At 36.2% G+C, this 19,362-nt stretch overlaps 1 protein-coding gene across 5 annotated transcripts in view; it reads right to left on the minus strand.

Moving 5' to 3' along the window:
- DGKH (diacylglycerol kinase eta) overlaps nt 1-19,362 on the minus strand; it is a 103,065-nt gene that overhangs the window by 45,341 nt on the left and 38,362 nt on the right. For all 5 annotated transcript variants that reach the window (XR_002482579.1, XM_008068716.2, XM_008068717.1 and 2 more), the window contains 6 exons: nt 17,055-17,157; nt 15,566-15,725; nt 13,442-13,550; nt 13,173-13,312; nt 9,361-9,445; nt 3,955-4,040 (listed from right to left, as the gene is read on the minus strand). Coding sequence is in view for 4 of the 5 variants with exons in the window: in XM_008068716.2 (XP_008066907.1) it covers nt 3,955-4,040; nt 9,361-9,445; nt 13,173-13,312; nt 13,442-13,550; nt 15,566-15,725; nt 17,055-17,157 (683 nt within the window). In the remaining variant the exon portion in view is untranslated. The remainder of the gene's footprint in view (nt 1-3,954; nt 4,041-9,360; nt 9,446-13,172; nt 13,313-13,441; nt 13,551-15,565; nt 15,726-17,054; nt 17,158-19,362) is intronic.

Genomic DNA, 19,362 nt, shown 5'->3' on the forward strand with positions numbered 1-19,362 from the left:
CCAGGCTGGAGTGCAGTGGCATAATGCTCATGGGCACTGCAGCTTCAACCTGCTGGGCTCAGGCAATCCTTCCACCTCAGCCTTCCAAGTAGTTGGAACTACAGGCATGTGCCGCCATGCCCAGTTAATTTTTTGATTTATTGTAGAAACAAGGTCTCGCCATGTTGTCCAGGCTGGTCTTGAACTGGCGGGCTCAGGCAATCCTTTCGTCTGTGCCTCCCAAAGTGCTGGGATTACAGGCATGAGCCACTATGCCTGGCTGATCTTTAAAATCTTAAAGAGATATATCATCCAAAGGCAATATGTGAACCTTGTCTGGATTTTTATTTGAACAAATCAATTGTTTTTTAAAAAGCCTTCAAGACAACTAGAGGAATTAGAATAGGGATTGAGTAATATTAATAATGTTAGAGATACTTATTATTAATTTTTTAGATTAAAAAAAATCACACACACACACACACACACACACACACACACACACACAGTCAGCCCTTTTTAAAATGACTATACACACTATAAAGTTGCTCTCTGTATCTGTGCTTCTACTTCCCTGTATTCAATCCACCATGGACTGAAAATATTCAGAAACAAAAAAGGAGTTGTTACATCTGTACTGAATATGTAAAAACTTTTTCTTGACATTAGTCCCTAAGCAATACAATATAACTACCTACATAACACATACATTGTATTAGATATCATAAGTAATCTAGAGATGCTCAAAGTATACAGGAGGATGCGTGTGGGTTACATGTAAATACTCTGTCATTGATATCAGGGACTTGAGCACCGGTGGATTTTGGTATCCAAGGGGGATCCTGGAACAAAAACCCCATGGATATCGAGCAATGCCTGCATACCAAAAGTGGAATGAAATGATTTCTGAAATGTTCTAAGAGATAATGCAACAAAAGGAAGTGAGAGGTAGATAGCAAAATGTGGATAATACTGAATCTGAGTGATCGGTATGGTGTTTATCAGGTTTTAAAGTCTCAATTTTATATATATTTGAAAATGTCCATAAAAACAAGATAAAAAATATATTGTATTACTGGTATAAAGTTTTCACATGTACTCCATACTTTTCCTTCTTGAACCTCTTTATCGCAAATGCCCTAGAATTTTAATCTGGAGTTCTGTGGGAAGGGCTGGGAGTGCAGGTAAGTGACAAGAAGGGACCAGGGCTGGAACAGAACCTGCAAAAAGGCCAATATGCTAGCTGGAAAGAAATTCAAAGCTCAGGCTAAGAGCAGGGCCTTCGACAAGGAGGAAGACCAAGGCCAAAGTAAAAATTTGATATGTAATTCGGTAAAACATGTTGATGATATCATAATTTCATATAGTGTGCTGTAGTTGTAAGCTCTATGTTTATTATTCAACTTAATTCTCCTAACAGCTCCATGAGGGAGGAATAGCACAAGTTCTTTCCATATCCCTCAGGAACAGGAAGCAGAACGGAGCAATAGGAAAGTGTTGAGGGCTTAAGGAAAGGGAAGCACACTGGCTGGCCCAGGAGAGGTGGGCCCCAGACTCTCTCTATTTTCTAAGCTGGCTTTAAAAATGAATTGCATTGCTTTATGGTGCAATGTACAAATCTCCAGATGGCCCCAAGCTTTGGCACTCCCTATTGTCTTTCTTATCCCAGAGCCAATCCATACACCTAAATTACTTGCCTGGTGCCTGCAGATTTGCGTTTGCTATCCTTGCCCTGTGAATCAAATGTATCTTTAAAAGACATTTTAGGGAACACTGCTAGAAAAGATGGAAAGTTGAAATGGAAGCTTTTTCAAGGTACAGCAAGCCAGATAATTATTTTTGTTTAATATAATTAAGTAAATATTTTATCTGGTCACTTTTTATAGTCTGGAGGTTAGCAAAGTCTTTTATATTGACTTTCACATGTTTGATCATTGCTTTCTATACATTTTATATATGTCAAATTAAATGGAATTCATGTTATGAAATTCTGACAGATGTGAACAAGATAGTTGTAACAGCCACCCCTTTCCCTCTCTGTTGCTGTGTGTGTGTGTGTGTGTGTGTGTGTGTGTGTGTGTGTGTGTGTGTCAGAGTCTCTCTGTTTCGCCCAGGCTGGAGTGCAGTGGCACACTCACACCCACCACAGACTTGACCTGCTGGCCTTGGGTGATCCTCCCACCTCAGCCTTCCAAGTAGCTAGAGCCACAGGCACACACCACCATGCCCAGCAAATTTTTTTGATTTACTGTAGAGATGAGGCCCTGCCATGTTGCCCAGACTAGTCTCGAACCCCTGGGCTCAGGCAATCCTCTTGCCTCCCAAGTGCTGGAGTTACAGGCATAATAATAGAATGCCTAGTTCTGTTGCTCTTTTTTTTTTTTTGAGTTTGAGTCTCACTCTGTCGCCCAGACTGGAGTGCAGTGGCCGCTCCCGGTCACCGCAGCCCCGATCTACTGGGCTCCGGTGATCCTTCCGCCTCAGCCTTCCAAGTAGCTGGAACTACAGGCGCGCACTACCACACCCGGCTAATTTTTTGATTTAATGTAGAGATGAGGTCTCGCTGCCCAGGTGGGTCTTGAACCCGCGGGCTCAGGTAATCCACTCACCTCAGTCTCCCAAAGGCACGGGATTACAGGCTGAGCCACCGAGCCTGGCTGCTCTGTTGCTCTTAATCTTATTACCTGTATAGCATAACATTTTTATCAGCTTTCTTCAAATAATATCTTATATGGAATTCCAATATTAAAAAAATTAAAACTGTTTTGCTGACATTGGCAAATTGGATAGGATTAAATTATTAAAGTCACTTATGAAAAAATTAAGCAATAAGATTACAGATGACAGTTACATATAGTGCACTTTCCAATTATTTCTGTATTTTATTTAATTGACTGTAAGGAAACTGTCTTCAATTGAGTAAAAATGGCAGAAGATGCTTGACTGAAATATTTACACACAACAAAAATCAACCAGCAGCACTACCCACTGAACAAAGAAGGTCTGTAGACCCCACTCCTGGGTCACCCAGTGTGCTTCCCCTGCCTTAAGCCATTCAACTCTTCCTATTGTTCAGTCCAGTTTCCTATTCCTGGGGGTATGCCATCAAAGGCAATTGTTACTAATTTGTATCTTCATCACAAGCAAATTTGTTTATAATGATTATTATATAGTCTTTCCTCAACTTCATTGCAAATTAAGCACATCATATACTGACATTTGTATATTTTTCCTTCACTTTCTCACTCTGTTTCTTCTCTTCTTCCCCAATTTATTCTCCTTTCTGCATAATAACAATACTTGCTTGCTAAGCCAGAACCTTAAGTCACCTTTTGCTTCCCATTAGAAAATTTCAGTAGGTTTCATTCCCTGCCTCTAGTTGACTTTCCAGTTGTCTTGATATCTGCATGGGATGCTTCAAAACTAAATTCTAAACTCTATCCAGGCAACATTTGGGGTAATAAATCAAGTAGTTTTGACTCCATGTACAGAAGCAACTTAACTAAAATCTGATAAGTTTAAATTAAAATATAATTATGGAATTTAAACATGCTGAAAAATGTCATTTCAAAAAAATCTCATCATTTTCCTTTTACTGATGTAAACACTTCCTAAACAGCAGTCTTTATAAAAATAATGAATTATAATGAAATGTTTTTCCATATTCCAATTAATCACAAATACTTTCTTATATAGACAATTTAGGTTAATAAAACTCTAAACACTTATTACACCTTTTGACAAAAGTGTTTCAAATTAAGCATCAGAAAATATACCCTCTAAATATACTCTACTGCAAATAAGATGCCAATATGATTTTAAAAAATCAATTCAAATTTAGTATATCTAATTCTATAAGCTACTTCACACATGTTTTAAAATAAAAACTACAAAGAAATGATGTAAATGTTAGAAGCCAGCTTTCCTTTCATTTTCATCATGCAACTATTTCATGACTTAAAGTCCACAACTCACTTGGCAGATGATATGACCACTGCATGTTCATCAGAATTGAGAATTTTTGTAAGATGTGTTGCAACTGAGTCTTCATAAATTGTCATCTGAAAAAAGAACAAAAAACTACATAGCATTATTGTTCTAGGTATTTACACAGCTCAGCTATTACTGCTGTAGAAACTGAACCATTCATGACCCATGTGAGTCAGGGCAAAGGCTATAATGAAATACATAAAAGAGTCATTATGCAAAATAGATAAATATTTCTTTTCTGTAAAAAGCTTTTGTTTCTGAAATCTCTTATATTCTTAGAAAAATCCATAAAAGCCCACTTAGGAAATTTTTTTAAATGTCAAAGACCTGATATACAAATAATTCCTACAAATGACTATAATAAAAAACACACACTCTAACACAAATTGGAAGAACACCTAGAAATTTAAATATGAGAATATCTAAATGGTCCATAAACAGATAAAAAAGTATTCAACCTCATCAGCCATCAAGTAAATGCAAACTATAGTCACAATGTGGTACCATCATATAGCCATCAAAATGGCTAAATGAAAACAAAAATGTAAATTGGCAAGTGCTAGCAAGTTGTGCAGGTACAGGGGTCTCATACATTGCTAATAAGAGTGCACATGGATACACACACTCTAGAAAACTATTTGGTAGTATCTATTAAAGCTGAACACATGCATTCATACCATAGGATTCAGAAATTCAACTTCTACATAAACATACCTAAAAGAAATGCAGATGTGAATTTACCAAAAGACATGCACTAGAATGTTCGTGGCGGCATTCATTCATTCAATTGTAGAATTGAATGAATTACATTAAATTACAATATAGGGATACTTGAATGTGGTCCTATGACCTGGGAATTGGTTATTTTGGTTCAAGCTGTATGTTCATGATGTGTGCACTTTTCTGTATGTATATTATATTTATACTATATTATAAATCAACAAAAAGTTTGTTAAAATGCTGAATGCACTGTCATACAGTCATATAAATAAATATATCTCTTAGCCACACGCAGTGGCTCTTGTCTGCAATCCCAGAACTTTGTTTGAGCCCAGGAGTTTGAAACTAGCCTGGGCAACATAGTGAAACCTCATCTCTACAAAAAAAAAAGAATTCAAAAATTAGACAGGCATGGTGGTGCACACCTGTAGTCTCAGCTACTCAGAATGCTGAGGTAGGAGGATCACCTGAGTCCAGGAGGTAGAGGCTGCCATGAGCTGTGATCATCGTGATCATGCCACCACACTCAAGCCTGGACAACAGAATGAGACCCTGGCTCAAAAAAAGAAAAGAAAAGAAAAGAAAAAATATATATACATATATCTTAAATAATGAAATAATCAGAATGTCAAAAGCATCCATATCCCTTTTTCTATTTGTTACAAACTTTAATATCTGGTTGAAAGAAAGCATCTTCCTAATAAGTAAAAATGCAGCAATGTTTAAATAGCCTCATATTCAGAGCCTTACACCAAATGTTTGCCTCAAATAATAATTCGCATCACACAGCTCAAAATTTTCCGTATAAATGATCTGCTCTATGCAAGCTGGCCTCCTATGCTCTTCTGCCTGACTCTGACATCCTTTCATTGCTTTTTGCCAATCAGCATCAGTTTATTCATACTTATTTGAAGATTCAATTAATGTCCCTCCCCATAAAGTCTTCCTGACTAGCCTCTTTCCCAAAGAATATCATTACTAGTTTATATTCAATTCCACCAGTGGGCAGGCAGTATGTCACTTTTTCAAATTTCTATTTTCCCTCCTTCAAAGGCAGACCACGTCTAGGAAAGTAATTTTACAACAAAGAAAGGAGGAGAGGGTAGGAGTTCCAAAGTGACACACACTATTATATTGACCCACAAATCCACTTGGTTTAAACACTAAACACAGCATCTTTACCGCTAGGATCAGAGAAGCAAAAATACATCTTCTAAAAACGCAAAAAAGAAAATGTTCTTCAGAGATTCATTCCCTGCAGGGCAGAAAATACTTTAAACAATCACTATTGTCATCAGTTAATGAATTAAAATCAGTTGATTCATTAACTTATTTAAATGACATTTGATTAATGCCAATTGAAACTTACATTTAAAAATCCAAGTTTTTGTCCATTAAACATTCAAAGACAAAAAAATACAACTTCTTTCAGAAGAAAATAAAATAACCTCTATGTCCAAGGAAGCAATTATAGGTATCACTTATTAATCTACTGTGTAGTCACTTAGCAGGGTCAGAAAGGTAAGTAATAATAAGAGTTAACATTCTGTATTATATACCAGACACTGTAGTTAGGCACTTTGAATTATATATACTCTTTCAAGTGTCCTATTTCACAGCTGAGGAACTTGAGGCCTAGGTGAACTGAGTGATTTGCCAAAGATTCACAGCTAATGAAGCACAGTTAAGCAAAGAAGGAAGGTTTAGCTTACTTTTATCAGTTTTCAAGGTTAAATAAAGTTCATTCCTGGTGGCAACCAGAGGGTGTTCTGGCCCTTGTCAGGGCCATTCAGAACACTCATTTAGTCTGTTATCTGAAAGTTATCCCTTGCCAGAGACCAGCTCCAGCTGGGTTCAGGGTACCCCAAAGGTGGAGACGGTGTCGACGATTGGGGGGAAGAAGAGAGAGAGAGACAGAGAGAGAGAGAGAGAGAGAGAGAGAGCAGATGTTCTTTCAGGTATAATCCCATAACCTAATCCATGATACCTTAATCCATGATTGCCTTTAAACCCTTTTCGTACTGCCTATAAACCCTTTTCATATTGCCTATAAACCCTTTTCGTACTAATACCAAGTTAAACAATTCTATAGAGACTTAAGTACTTACTTTACAAACTAAAGTGGCCCATCCCAGAATGTTTGGAATGTGGCCCAGTCCAAAGTTCACAGTGGGCTACCTGGAAGTAACCCAGCCACATTCTTTCAATAAAATGGCTGTCTTCTAAAACTATATTCACAATTTACACCTTATTCAACTTCAATAAATCCTAAGATCATGACCCAGAAGCCTGTGACCAATACTAAGGCTCTTAGATGTGACCCGAGTTTGAATTATAACTTGTGTGAAAGCCAAAACTGCAGTTTGTGGAAGAATGGGAGCAATGAGCTTCTAAAGTTAGCTTGTGTTCGTCCCTGATCTCAGAGTTTTTATGTTTTGAGCTCACAAGAGCTTAATCTGGTTAGTGCTGAGTAGAAAGGGGGAGGAAATGGGGTCAGTAGCTCCCAAACACATCCTAGTGGTCTCGGGGTCAACGGCCCTTCCTGATCCCTAACACTCAGTGGGCCTCCGTGGCTGGTTCCCAACAATCCCTTTGCTATAAAAATAAGTTTAAAGAAAAAGTTTCATTCAAAATATTATTTTAAATTAAAAAAAAATTTTTTTGAGTGGAGGTCTCACTTTGTCACCCAGGTTGGAGTGCTCAGTGGCACCATCACAGCTCACCATAGCCCCAAGCTCCTAGGCTCAGATAATCCCCCCACCTTAGCCTCCCGAGTAGCTAGGACTACAGGTGTGTGCTACCACATCTGGCTAATTTTTTTGTTTTTGTTAAGACAAGTTCTCGCCATGTTACCTAGGCTGGTCTCAAGCTCCTGGGCTCAAGTGATCCTCCTGCCTCGGTCTCTCAAAGTGCTAGGATTATAGGTATGAGCCACAGTGCCAAGTCCAAAAAATCCTTATATACTAATAAAAGAAAAAAATTTCCATCATATTCCTATAAATGTAGCCCAGATTTGGAGATTAAATATAAGTGATAAAAGTAAATTATCTACCTTTATTTTATATGCTAGGAAATAGACATTTCTGAAATAAGTAGAACTACAGAATTCCCCTTTTGTCTTTTTGAAAATAAAATTAATAACATTTACAAAATACTGTTAAGAAAAAGGTTGTTTTTTTACAAAAATATGTGTTATGTTTATATTCAGGTAGAATAACATAACTAAAAATGCTGCTGGAAATAAAGTAGTAAATATATTTATCTACAATAGTGATTATCCCTGGGTTGTAGGACTATCTGCGATTTTACTTTTTCATATAATTTTATATTTTTTCAAGTTTTTAGAAGCAGTTTTTACTTCTTTTATATCATAAAAAGCCTTAAAAATACAATTAGCTTCTCTAAGGAACAACCTCATATTTCTGGTTGTCATTCCTTGCCTTCATTTTGACAAGATCATAATTTTCTTAATGACAAAACAAAGATTTCAAATGTAAAATAAACAGATTAATTTTCCTAGAGGAAAATACACGCTATCATAGATCAAAGCGTCTTAATGAGTCAGAGAATAATTCTTTGAACATCGGGTTCTGTTTTGAATCTCCATTGCTTTGAGGTTTTATATGAATGCTGAATCTTTAAAACGTTAGTCTAAAAACGTTAGTCACTTGCGGTGTGTAGCCAGGATAGAATGAAGTAAGCTGTCTTCCTTTCCTTGTTTTATGTAGATCAACAGGCTTAATCCGGAAACCTGTCCTGCTGCCCCCTCAAAAGAGCAGGCAAAGCAGTAAGAAAGAAATGATATAATATTCTGGCCACAAGTACTAGTATGTTTGGAGATTATTTAAGGGAGGTGGGCTAACACCTGGTAATCAAATGGGTGGCTAAGGCCAAAGGAGAAGATGTGTGAAAAATATCAGGAGGCAGCCAGGCTCGGTGGCTCAGCCTGTAATCCCGCGCCTTTGGGAGGCTGAGTCGAGTGGATTGCCTGAGCCCGAGGGTTCGAGACCCACCTGGGCAGGCGAGACCTCATCTCTACAATAAATAAAAAAAAAATTAGCCGGGCGTGGTAGCGCGCGCCTGTAATTCCGGCTACTCAGAAGGCTGAGGCAGAAGGATCGCCAGAGCCCAGCAGGTCGAGGCTGCGGTGGCCGGGAGCAGCCACTGCACTCCAGTCTGGGTGACAGAGTGAGACTCCAACTCAAAAAGAAAAGAAAAATACCAGGAAACTGTCATCAGTTGACCTGCTTGGAGCTCTGTGAGTAAAATGGAAATAGGCATGTAGAATATTCAGGGAGAACTATCTGGGCGATGAGAAGGGGACTTTGCCTGCCTGGTGCTTTACACATGTTTGTTACATCATTTAAAGCTCACAACACTGTGGCCTCAACTTTACAAATGAAGTAACTGAGGCCCAGAAAGGCAAGTGACTGGGCTAAATTCACATTCTCAGTGTGGGAGGTCATGGAAGGACTCTGAGATTCAAGTTTCTTCTCTCTGGGGGAGAGAACTAAAGGAGTCAATGAGCCTATACCCCCACCCCCATCCCCCCCCCAAAAAAAATTCTACTGTAAACATGCTACCCTATTTTAGGAGTAAGTTTTTTCCTTTTTTTTTTTTTTTCCAGATATCCATTCCCATTTGATAAATAGGTAAAAGGTTAAGCCTTACGTAAAATTCTTCAGATGCTTCTGGAGGTCCTGGAAGTAGAGATGCCTTTGGTGGCAACTTGAGTTCATAGGTCATTATACTCCACCTGAAGGGAGAAAAATCTTTGGTCTAAAATTCCTTTAAAATTGAATATGGTGACTGTTACCATTTCATATAAATCTATACATATATAAATAATGTGTATTGCAATTTATTGCTGGATAACATTATTAATGAGTCACTACCCAAAGTTCTAAAACAATGTCCTAGATCAAATAAAAGCACACTACCTGTGAAAAATATTCCTCGCATACCAACCACTCTTGCAAAAATCAGCTTGTACATATGAGATGAAATTATCTAAATACCTTTCTTAAATTAAGAAAGAATGAATGTAAAAATGGAATTAAGAGAAAAATATTAGTAAGACTTAATTGACGCAAATTTATTTCAATTAGCTATAAGCATTAATTTCAAAGCAAACATTGAATCACTTGATGTTAGAGAAAAGCAATCAACTCAAGGTGAGTCCAATCTTTTATCTAAAATAATAATTTTATAGTTTGGAAAGAACATTTGAGTCAGAACATTATTGTAGACTAACAGGAAGTGAGATAAAGATTTTACGCAGAAAAAAGGTATGGCAATACATGAATTTTAAGAAAAAAGCTACTTGGGCTTGGTGGCTCAGTCTGTAATCCTAGCACTTTGGGAGGCTGAGGCAAGTGAATTGCCTGAGCCCATGGGTTTGAGAACAGCCCAGGTAACTTGGCAAGACCCTGTCTGTACAAAAATAAAAAAAGAAAAATAAATAAAAAAGAAAAAAGCTGAAGCCAGTGATAGAACCTAGAGGAAAATCCCAAGATCAATATTTAGAGAGAGCCTAGTGTATAATTCAGACTAATGAAATTAAATCTGTGCATAAAAATCCAAATTCCAAGAAAGTCCTCCAAGAGGCATATATTATATGCTAAGATATGTAAACCAAATAACTACACATCAAACTCTTGAGAAGGAAACACTATAAATAAATTTATATTTAAATACAAAAAGTCATTTATTCATTAATCCATCCATCCATCCATTCATTAATTCATTCATCCATGCAATAGATATACTAAACATCTCAAAGTGACAGACAAAGATCTAGAAACACAAGGGTGAATAAGGTTTCCCTAAGGAAGCTTCCATTTTTGTCAAGAAAACAGGTAAAATGCAAGCAAATAAATTAAACAATTAAATTTTGTAAATATCCAAATAGAGAAAACCACAACTGGAAACGTAAAAGTCAAGTTTCTTATAGCTGGAAATATTTCTCTGGTCCAAAGACAGTTAAAGAAATCCACCCAAATGTCTAAGTTCCTAGCATCTTCTATATTTTACCTCCCACCTTGATAGAAAACAGTTGAAGCTAAAGAAACAGGAGAAAGCCACGGAAGAGATGAAAACATGAGGAAGAGATATGTATTAGTACATATACATATGTACTTAGTACCTATGTACATATGTATAACAACTAAGCAGAGCAGAGTCAGAGGTCAGAAGGAAGGAGTCTGTCTGGTGCACGTGCATTAGAGGGGAGAGAGTGCAATGTTGAGGAGAGGCCCTGGGAACTAGAGTATGGATTCTGGCTTACTGTTCTATCACTTATTAGCTCTGTAACTTAGATAACGTAAAAACCTCCTGAGACTTCTTACCAGCAAAATGGAGATGGCTACATGAGCTATCTCTAGGAGTATAGTAATGATTTAATTATATTATATATGAAGTAAAACTAGGGGTGTTAGGCAGACAAAAAGCATTAGTCATTCTTACTCCTGTTGTTTCCACAAGACTCAAATGTAAAATATTTGTAAAATAATGCTTTTCCGAGCCACCCCACAGTGTTGTTTTAAGGATCAAACAGTCTGGGCGCAGAGGCTCAGCACTTCAGGAGGCCAAGGCAGGACTGTTTAAACCCAGGAGTTCGAGACCAGGTTGGGCAACACTGTGAGACCTCATCTCTACAAAGAATCAAAAAATAATTAGTTGGATGTGGTGGTGCAAGCCTGTAATCCCAGCTATTCACAAGGCTGAGGTGGAAGGATCGCCTGAGCCCAGGAGGCCAAGACTGCAGTGCACTGTAATTGTGCCACCGCACTCCAGCCTGGATGACAGAGTGAGACCTTGACTCAAAAAAAAATATCAAATAAATTAATATATTTGAAAACTTATGTAATTTGGAATACTAAACAATACTTAATTTTAAAAACTGCTCTTTGTAAACAGTAAGTTAATAAAGAAAACATAAGAACAAACAAGTCTTGTGTTTCTAAGAATGGTCCTAGGTTTATTAATCCCCTTTGATTTTTTTTTTCCTTGTGTTTTTTGCAGGCTGGTAGATATCAAGGACTTTCAACATTGATGTGCTGTTTCTCAGCTAAGTATCTGAAGAAATGAATTTCTATAATACATCAGGGAAAAGCACACACCCAGGGTAGAGGAAATATCTAACAGCATTTCCTAGGATGCAAGGGGAGTAGCCTTTAAATCACCAACATGGAAAGCATTTAAAATAACCCATGTTGTTCGGTAAGCACAGATTTCGACAGTTGTCTGGGAAATCACCTCCAGGCTCTTTTACAAATGATGGTGATTTTATTTACTTTCTTTCCCCCAGCTTTGTTAAGGTATAATTGACAAATAAAAACTGTATATATTTAAGGTGTACAACTTAGTGTTTTAATATATATACCCTATGAAATAATCACCCCGCAATCAAGCTAATTAACATATCCATAGTTACCACTTCTTTCTTTTTTTTCTTTTCTTCTGCTTTTTTAACCTTCTGGCTCTTTTAAATACTGGACACTGAATCCAGAAGCCCATTAGATAACAAATCTTTATGTACCCAAACTACTGGAATATTCCTCTCAGGAAATTTTGGATAAACAGAGACAAATGCTCTATTGTCCAGCTCTCTTTTAAAATATTTTGTCGGCAGAAGAATCAACCATTATGTTACCTTATAACAGGCAAGGTTACAATTAATTAGGTTGCAGCTCCTCTTAGAGTAATTACATTTCAGATTGGTAGCTCTCTGATGAGGTTTTGTTATTTTCGGGAAGAGTTCTACAGATGGCTAATTCTATCAAAGTTGTTTTGATTCATGCTAGCTCAAGTTGATCATGATATTTTGATATCTGTCTCCCAGTGATGGTGGGGACTGCTTTACTGAGTCCTGTTGCTCCCTATACTCAAATACTAAGCATCTCCCTTGTAATGCTCAGGGTACGCATATTGTGATTTTTTTGTGTGATTTTTTTTTTATACATGGACATTCAGAAAGAAGGTGGTTATGAGATGTGATTAAGAATAGCATAAAACAGTTTGACAGTTCTTCATTCAAAGCTGTGTTTCAATACTTCTTTTAAAATACTTATTTATGGGGGCATTTCATTCTTAATATATATAATAAAGAAGACATACTCTAACAAAGATAAAGTTTCTATGTCTTTCTTAGCTTTTCTCACTGTGCTCATCAAAAGCTCCCCTGAAAATTAACTATTTTAGTATACCGATCTGAACAGTAATTAAAAGTAAACAGTATCAACACAGCCTTCTACCTTTAGAATAATGGACTCGTCAGACTAAATTTCCATAATTCATTCATTCACTCATCTCTACTAAGTGTCTTCTCTGTGCCAGGCCCAGTTCTCGATCTCAGCGATAAAACAATGAACAAGACCAGGAAGTCTGACTTCATGGGGCTTCTAGTCAGTACATTTTAAGTTATCCCAAATGATTTCAGTATGCTATTTTCAATCTAGTTCTAGAAAAGAATTTGCTTTTACCTGTCCAACATTTTGGTACTGGCTCGTTCCAGCTTCTCTAGTATCTGAGGAAGTTGAGTGTCATCATCATATGAGCCTCCCCAGCCAAGAACTCGAGCAAGGTCATTTCCTGTACCCAAAGGCAATACTCCTAGCTGACACTAAAAGGGAGCACAACAGGAGACTTTCAGACAAGTTGAGAAGTAGGAACTAGAGCACTTCTGTACCCCTCTGGCAAGTGTGTTAGTACGCATTCATGTTAACCAGCAATAAAAAGAGTGAGCACTTGCCTGTTTATTCAAGTTGAGCTTATCAATTTCTGACAAAACCCAACCTACACTTCCATCACCTCCACAGACAAGAATCCGGAAATTGTCAAACTTCTGAAATAACCTTAACCTGAAAGTAAAAAAGTATTTTATTTTAGTATAAATAAATGAAAATCATTCTCCTCAATTCTTTGTTAACTCTGCATTTAGTGGTATTCATGTTCAGTTTAAATACAAGAACTCCTACTTACATATTAATTCTACTGTAAACACTAACTGAAGCGCAATTTTAACTTGAGAAAACTTCTGAATCATAAGGAAGAAAGGGAATTATAAGTGGAAATAAAGATAACATTAGAAGAAAAGGGGAGTGAGAAATCTGGAAACAAATAAAAAAGAAGCAATGACCAGGAGAGGTAAAATAATATGAGATAGTAAAAGTAGTAGCTTTTCTCTTTTCATTCCAAGAAGAAGTTATCTCCTTAAGAATAACAAACCAGGGGTAAGGAACCTAGGACTCTGAAGCTAGTGAGTGACCCTCTGGTGGTTCCTAAAAAGACTAAATTGTGCTCTTAGTACTCTCACTTTTTCTTCTCTTTTCTTATTTTCAGGCCAATCCTTTTACTTCTCTTTCTTCATCTTACCTTTTGACATATTCTGTTTCCTAAATGTGCCTTTTCAAGCCTCAAACATTGTGGAAAATCTGAAAAACATGTTAGAGGGCTAATCTCAACCAAGTTTTACAAAGAGTTATCCTTGGAGTCTTAGAGGAAGAAAGGGAAAAATTAAAGTCAACACTATAAGATAACGGAACTATGAAGGATTATACAACAGATATGATAGAAAGGGGGACAAAACTACCCCAGAATGGCAGGGACAAAGAAGGGAAGAAGAGAGGCCAGACGAGGAAACTCTAGGACCTAAGAGATGAAAGCAAGGGATGTGCAAGAGAAGAAACTGGGTATAAATGAAGAAGGTCAACACCCATGTGACCAGAAGGGCCTGAGACATGGCAAGAAAAAGACAATGGAAACAGGAAGACCCTGAAGGGACAAAAGTGAAGAGGTATGAAAAGGGATGGAAGAGAAATAAAGAAGAGGAAGGTATCCAATTATAAAACACAAAGTGCCTTTTTTAGGCACGAGTATCCAAAATCCCCATTTCTACTATGTTCATGCTTTAAGGCAGCAGTCCACAACCTTTCTGGCATCAGGGACTGGTTTCCTGGAAAACAATTTTTTCATGGACAATTTTTTCATGGAGGTGGGGATCATCAGGCATTAGATTCTCATAAGGAGCACGCAACCTAGATCCTCGCATATGCAGTTCACAATAGGGTTCGCACTGCTATGAGAATCTAATGTGTCACTGATCTGACAGGAGTAGGAGCTCCGCTTGCCTCCAGTTGTGCCACCAGGCTCACAACAGGTCACAGACTGGTACTGGTCTGAAGCCCCGGGGGTTAGGGACTCCTGCTTTAAGATGAGAGTAGAACCCAGGAGAAAAGCCGAGTTGGCCTAAATTACTCTTACAGGAATTGACTATCCCTGGTTCAGAAGACACAATATCATCTCTTAAGAAAAATCATACAAATACACTAAAAATGTATTAATGTTTCAATGAAAATACTATTTAGTTCTTTTTTTTTCAGATTTCAAGTTATATGACATTCCAGAAAGCTGAAAAGAACAGTCAACAAGAATATTTCTTTGTCACATACCTGTAGAGGATCTGTCCTTGAGATCCATGACAGTATCTGTACTTTGGTTAAATAACTGACTATTTATATTACATATAAATTAACATTAACCTTCCATGCAAATCATTTTCTAATGTTATTTTGTATTTCTGTATTTATGCAAGTTGATCTTTCTTGGAACTAAACAAACAGTATTGTTTGATGCAGAATAAATTCTAAAATACTTTTCTAAACCGATTTTGAAGCTTGGAAATTTCAATATTATTTGGGAATTTACATAAAGAAATTATACAACTATCAAGAAGTTTGTGCTAAAACTTATAATTAGAGTTTTAAAAGAGGCAGGAGTCTAGAGGAATCTATCATTTTCATGAGCTGAAAAGTCAGACACATTTCATGCCTAGTGCTATATTCCATTCAAATAAGATATATCAATAATCAATTACCCTAAATGAGGACCTCCGTTCATTAAATCAAACACCTGAGCCGGATTTAGCAACTGTTTAAAACGACGAAGGAACTTTACTCCCTGATTATCTCCACTCTTAGAATTGACAAAAACCAACAGAGGACTAACACAGAACGAAAATGTTGCTCTACAAAAACCTGTAAAAAAAAAAAAAACACAGTACAAGATCAATACATACAGTTTTCTTTCTTAAATTATCAGCAAACATTCAGAGAAAAAAATTCATAAAAACAAAGAACTTCATTTATTACTAGAGCACTAAGTTACAACTTAGCTCTCCAAATGAAGATAGGTTAACTATTTACATACTAAGAATATAGAACCTGTCTTTTAAAAATATGCTCTATAATGAAAATCATACCAAAGAGAATAAAAGTATTAGTCACATATAATTTGAGATGTTCCACCTGCCTTCACTATACTTAATTATAAGAAAAACGAATCATTTGTCAAGGATTTCATATGCTCATATTCAGTATTTTAAAGTACTTAAAAATATATATTCTAGTACATTTTAGTATATATAAAATATATATTTGTTTTAAGTAGTTTATTATATTTTATATAATATATATGCTTAATATATATATTTTATACTGCTCAATATATATATTTTATATTGCTCCTTGGTGAAGCCTGAGAAAACATTTTAAATGTTATAGTAAACAAAAGAACCTTGATATATCAGGGCTTGGGTCAGGGGAGAGGGCTGTTAATAGTACAGGTTTTTAAAAAATCACATCTCTTGAAGTTTATATCCTTATATCTAAGATATCTATTGGCATAAATTATATAGACTTTGAGAGCATAGAGCATGCTATCAATGCAAGACATTAATAATAGTACTGTTCTCCCTCAGTATCCTTGGGGAATTGGCTACAGGACCCTAGTGGACAACCAATCCCATAATTGCTCAAGACTCAAAAAATGACACAGTACATGGTAAAATCCCTTTCTAATATGGGTTGTTTAGAAGGAAGTTGTTAGTATGTCATTCTAATATTAGTGCTGTAAAGCTGTTCCTCAGTTCTTACAAATAAGTTATAAGATTCTGGAAAAAGTGCATTTATAAGAATATAAATTCCTGCAATAAAATTACAGGAGAACAAATTTTAATAACAGCCATGCTGATGGGAAGTTTCAATTATGTAGGGAAAAAAATAGCTATAAAAATTAAACTTTTGGGATTGCATTTCAGTACAGAGTAATGATCTTATTTTATTCACTGAAAAACAAATCTAAAGTCTTATACACAGTAATTTCACCAATGTGCTTATAGCTGTTGCAACTTTTCATTTAAATATATTCTTTTAAAAGATAAGTGTACTGTTCAGCAATTTAAATGACATTATTTTATAAAAATGACCAGAATAACAAATTACAATTGTATTTGCTCTAGGGAAATAAAGGCACATATCAATGTTAAATATACCAGAAATATACATACTTACACTACTGCTACATACCATCGGAATCGGTGCTGTTTAGTGCAATTGGAGGTATAATAGATACTTTACATTGGCCAAGTGGACATATTGGATGGTATAAATCTTTGCAGGCGGTGTGTACCTAATAACAAACAAATAAACACTCAAGAATCATAAAGACAAATTAATGCTTTGCTATATTATAAATTACAGGAACTGATAATCAAAGATAAACTGCATCATAAAATATTCCATAATTCATATACCACATCAATATTTATACTTCTAAGGAACAGACTAAGCATTCTAGGGATGACAATTTGATTCTGGTTTGTGCAGCCTATTTTTGTGATTGCCTCAGGAAAGAATATATCATTAATGAACAACTGGTGAAGGCAAGGAGTAAGGGAGTGCAGAGGAAGGGAGGAAAAGAAAGAGAAGAGGAAGGAAGAGAGGAAAAGGGAGAAGAAAGGGAAGGACAGAGAAAGGAGGGAAGCTAACCAATATATTAACATTATCATCCATAAAATAAACTAATGACATCCATCTTATAAAAATTCTTATAGAATTTAAGGCAAATAAATAAAATATGCCTGCTCTTTCTGCAGTAATTCTGTGACTCTCTAGTCACATTTCTTTTATGACATTTTCCTATCACTGCAGTCACAAGTTCGTCCAAGCTATGTTTTCAGCTAGACTGCGGCTCTCTATAAGGAAAGGAAAGTGATGCGCCTCAAGAGCACTCAGTAAATGTGCTAACTTTCCATAGAAACCAAAGGTTCAAGGTCACTCAAGATGCTACTGAGAACAAAAGCAGAGCTAACTTATTAAGTAGGACCCAGACAATCTAAGATACTGTGTACTTTTATCTAGAGAGGCTTTCAATGTTTTAACCAGGAAAAGCAGATATTTAATGCAGACTTAATACATTAGTCTTTTTAAAAAGAAAACTGACATAATAATTAAACCTGCATTTATCAAGCCTTTTGGAAGAATAACTGAAATTTAATAATGGTTCTTATTCTGGTGATGACTTTTTTGTTATTGTTGCTGTTATTTATTTTTTCTTGCACAGACTGGATGGAGTGCAGTAATACAATCACAGCTCACCACAGCCTCGACCTCCTGGGCTCAGGTGATCCTTCTGTCTCAGCCTCCCAAGTAGCTGCGTCTACAGGCACGTACCACCGTGCCCCGCTAATTTTTTGTAGACATGAGGTATTACTGTGTTGGCCAGGCTGGTCTCGAACTCCTGGGTTCAAGCAATCCTCTTGTCTCAGCCTCCCAAAGTACTAGGATTACCACCATGAGTTGCCACACCTGGCATGATAACTTGTTTTTAAACTGTTTCCTATTATGATTTATAATAACTAACAATCCAAATGCATTTTAGACAAACCAGCATGTACAGACAGCTTTAAAAGGGATTTAAAAATGTATGAGACTCATTGAGCAAAACGTAAAGATATCTATAACGATGCTAAATGAAAAAAGCAGAAGATAACATTCTATCTTCACTATTTTTACAGAAAAGGTAAAACACTATGTCCAGAGATTGGACGACAGCTGAAAAAAGTATGAGTTGAATCAGAGCTTTTTTGTTTTTTGTGTTGGATGACTATGCTTTAGGTGCTAGATATCCTGGTGTTAGAAATTCATATTTTAAAGGCAAAATAACATGTAGACAGATAAATGATCACGTATAGGAAGTACAAGAATAAGTAAAAGAGGTGCTAAAAGGGTGACGGTGACTCAGAAATTGGCATATCTAACTTACAAAAGGATAGGGCTGGAATGATGTCACAACTAGAGCAAGATTTGAGTTTGCCAGGAAAAAAAGAAAGAAAAAACATTCCAGAATGATCCCTTGTACCATCTGTTAATACCACTGTTATTATATTTATGAAGTTGTTTAAAGTTGGGGGTGAGTAGAAGGAACAAGTAAAAAACCTAATTAAAGTCTATTGTTGGTGTCAACAAGAATCTTATTTTATAAATGTATATCCTAATGCCAGAGTTATTCTGAGATTCTGTGTCATAGATAAATAATTAAAAATAAACTCATATGCTGATAGAGGGAGAAAAAGCCTATTGTTAAAGTTAGTAGAGTTGAAAACTAATGACTAAATAAAAGTAGAGATATATATAATATTGCAGGTAAAGACAACTTACATAAAACTTTTCTAAAATAATTCATCCCACACATGATTTTTTTTTTTTTCCTGAAAAGCTATACAGTTGAAACTCTATAAGTAGAGAAATAGACTTCGGTAAATAAATAAAAATAACAGGAAATATTATCAGTGGTTGTCTCCCAAAGAAGAAATCTTAGGTGAGATGAAGACTT

This window comes from Carlito syrichta, unplaced genomic scaffold (genome assembly GCF_000164805.1).
Source record: "Carlito syrichta isolate Samal-C Ts95f unplaced genomic scaffold, Tarsius_syrichta-2.0.1 Scaffold311489, whole genome shotgun sequence".
Lineage (NCBI taxonomy): Eukaryota > Metazoa > Chordata > Mammalia > Primates > Tarsiidae > Carlito > Carlito syrichta.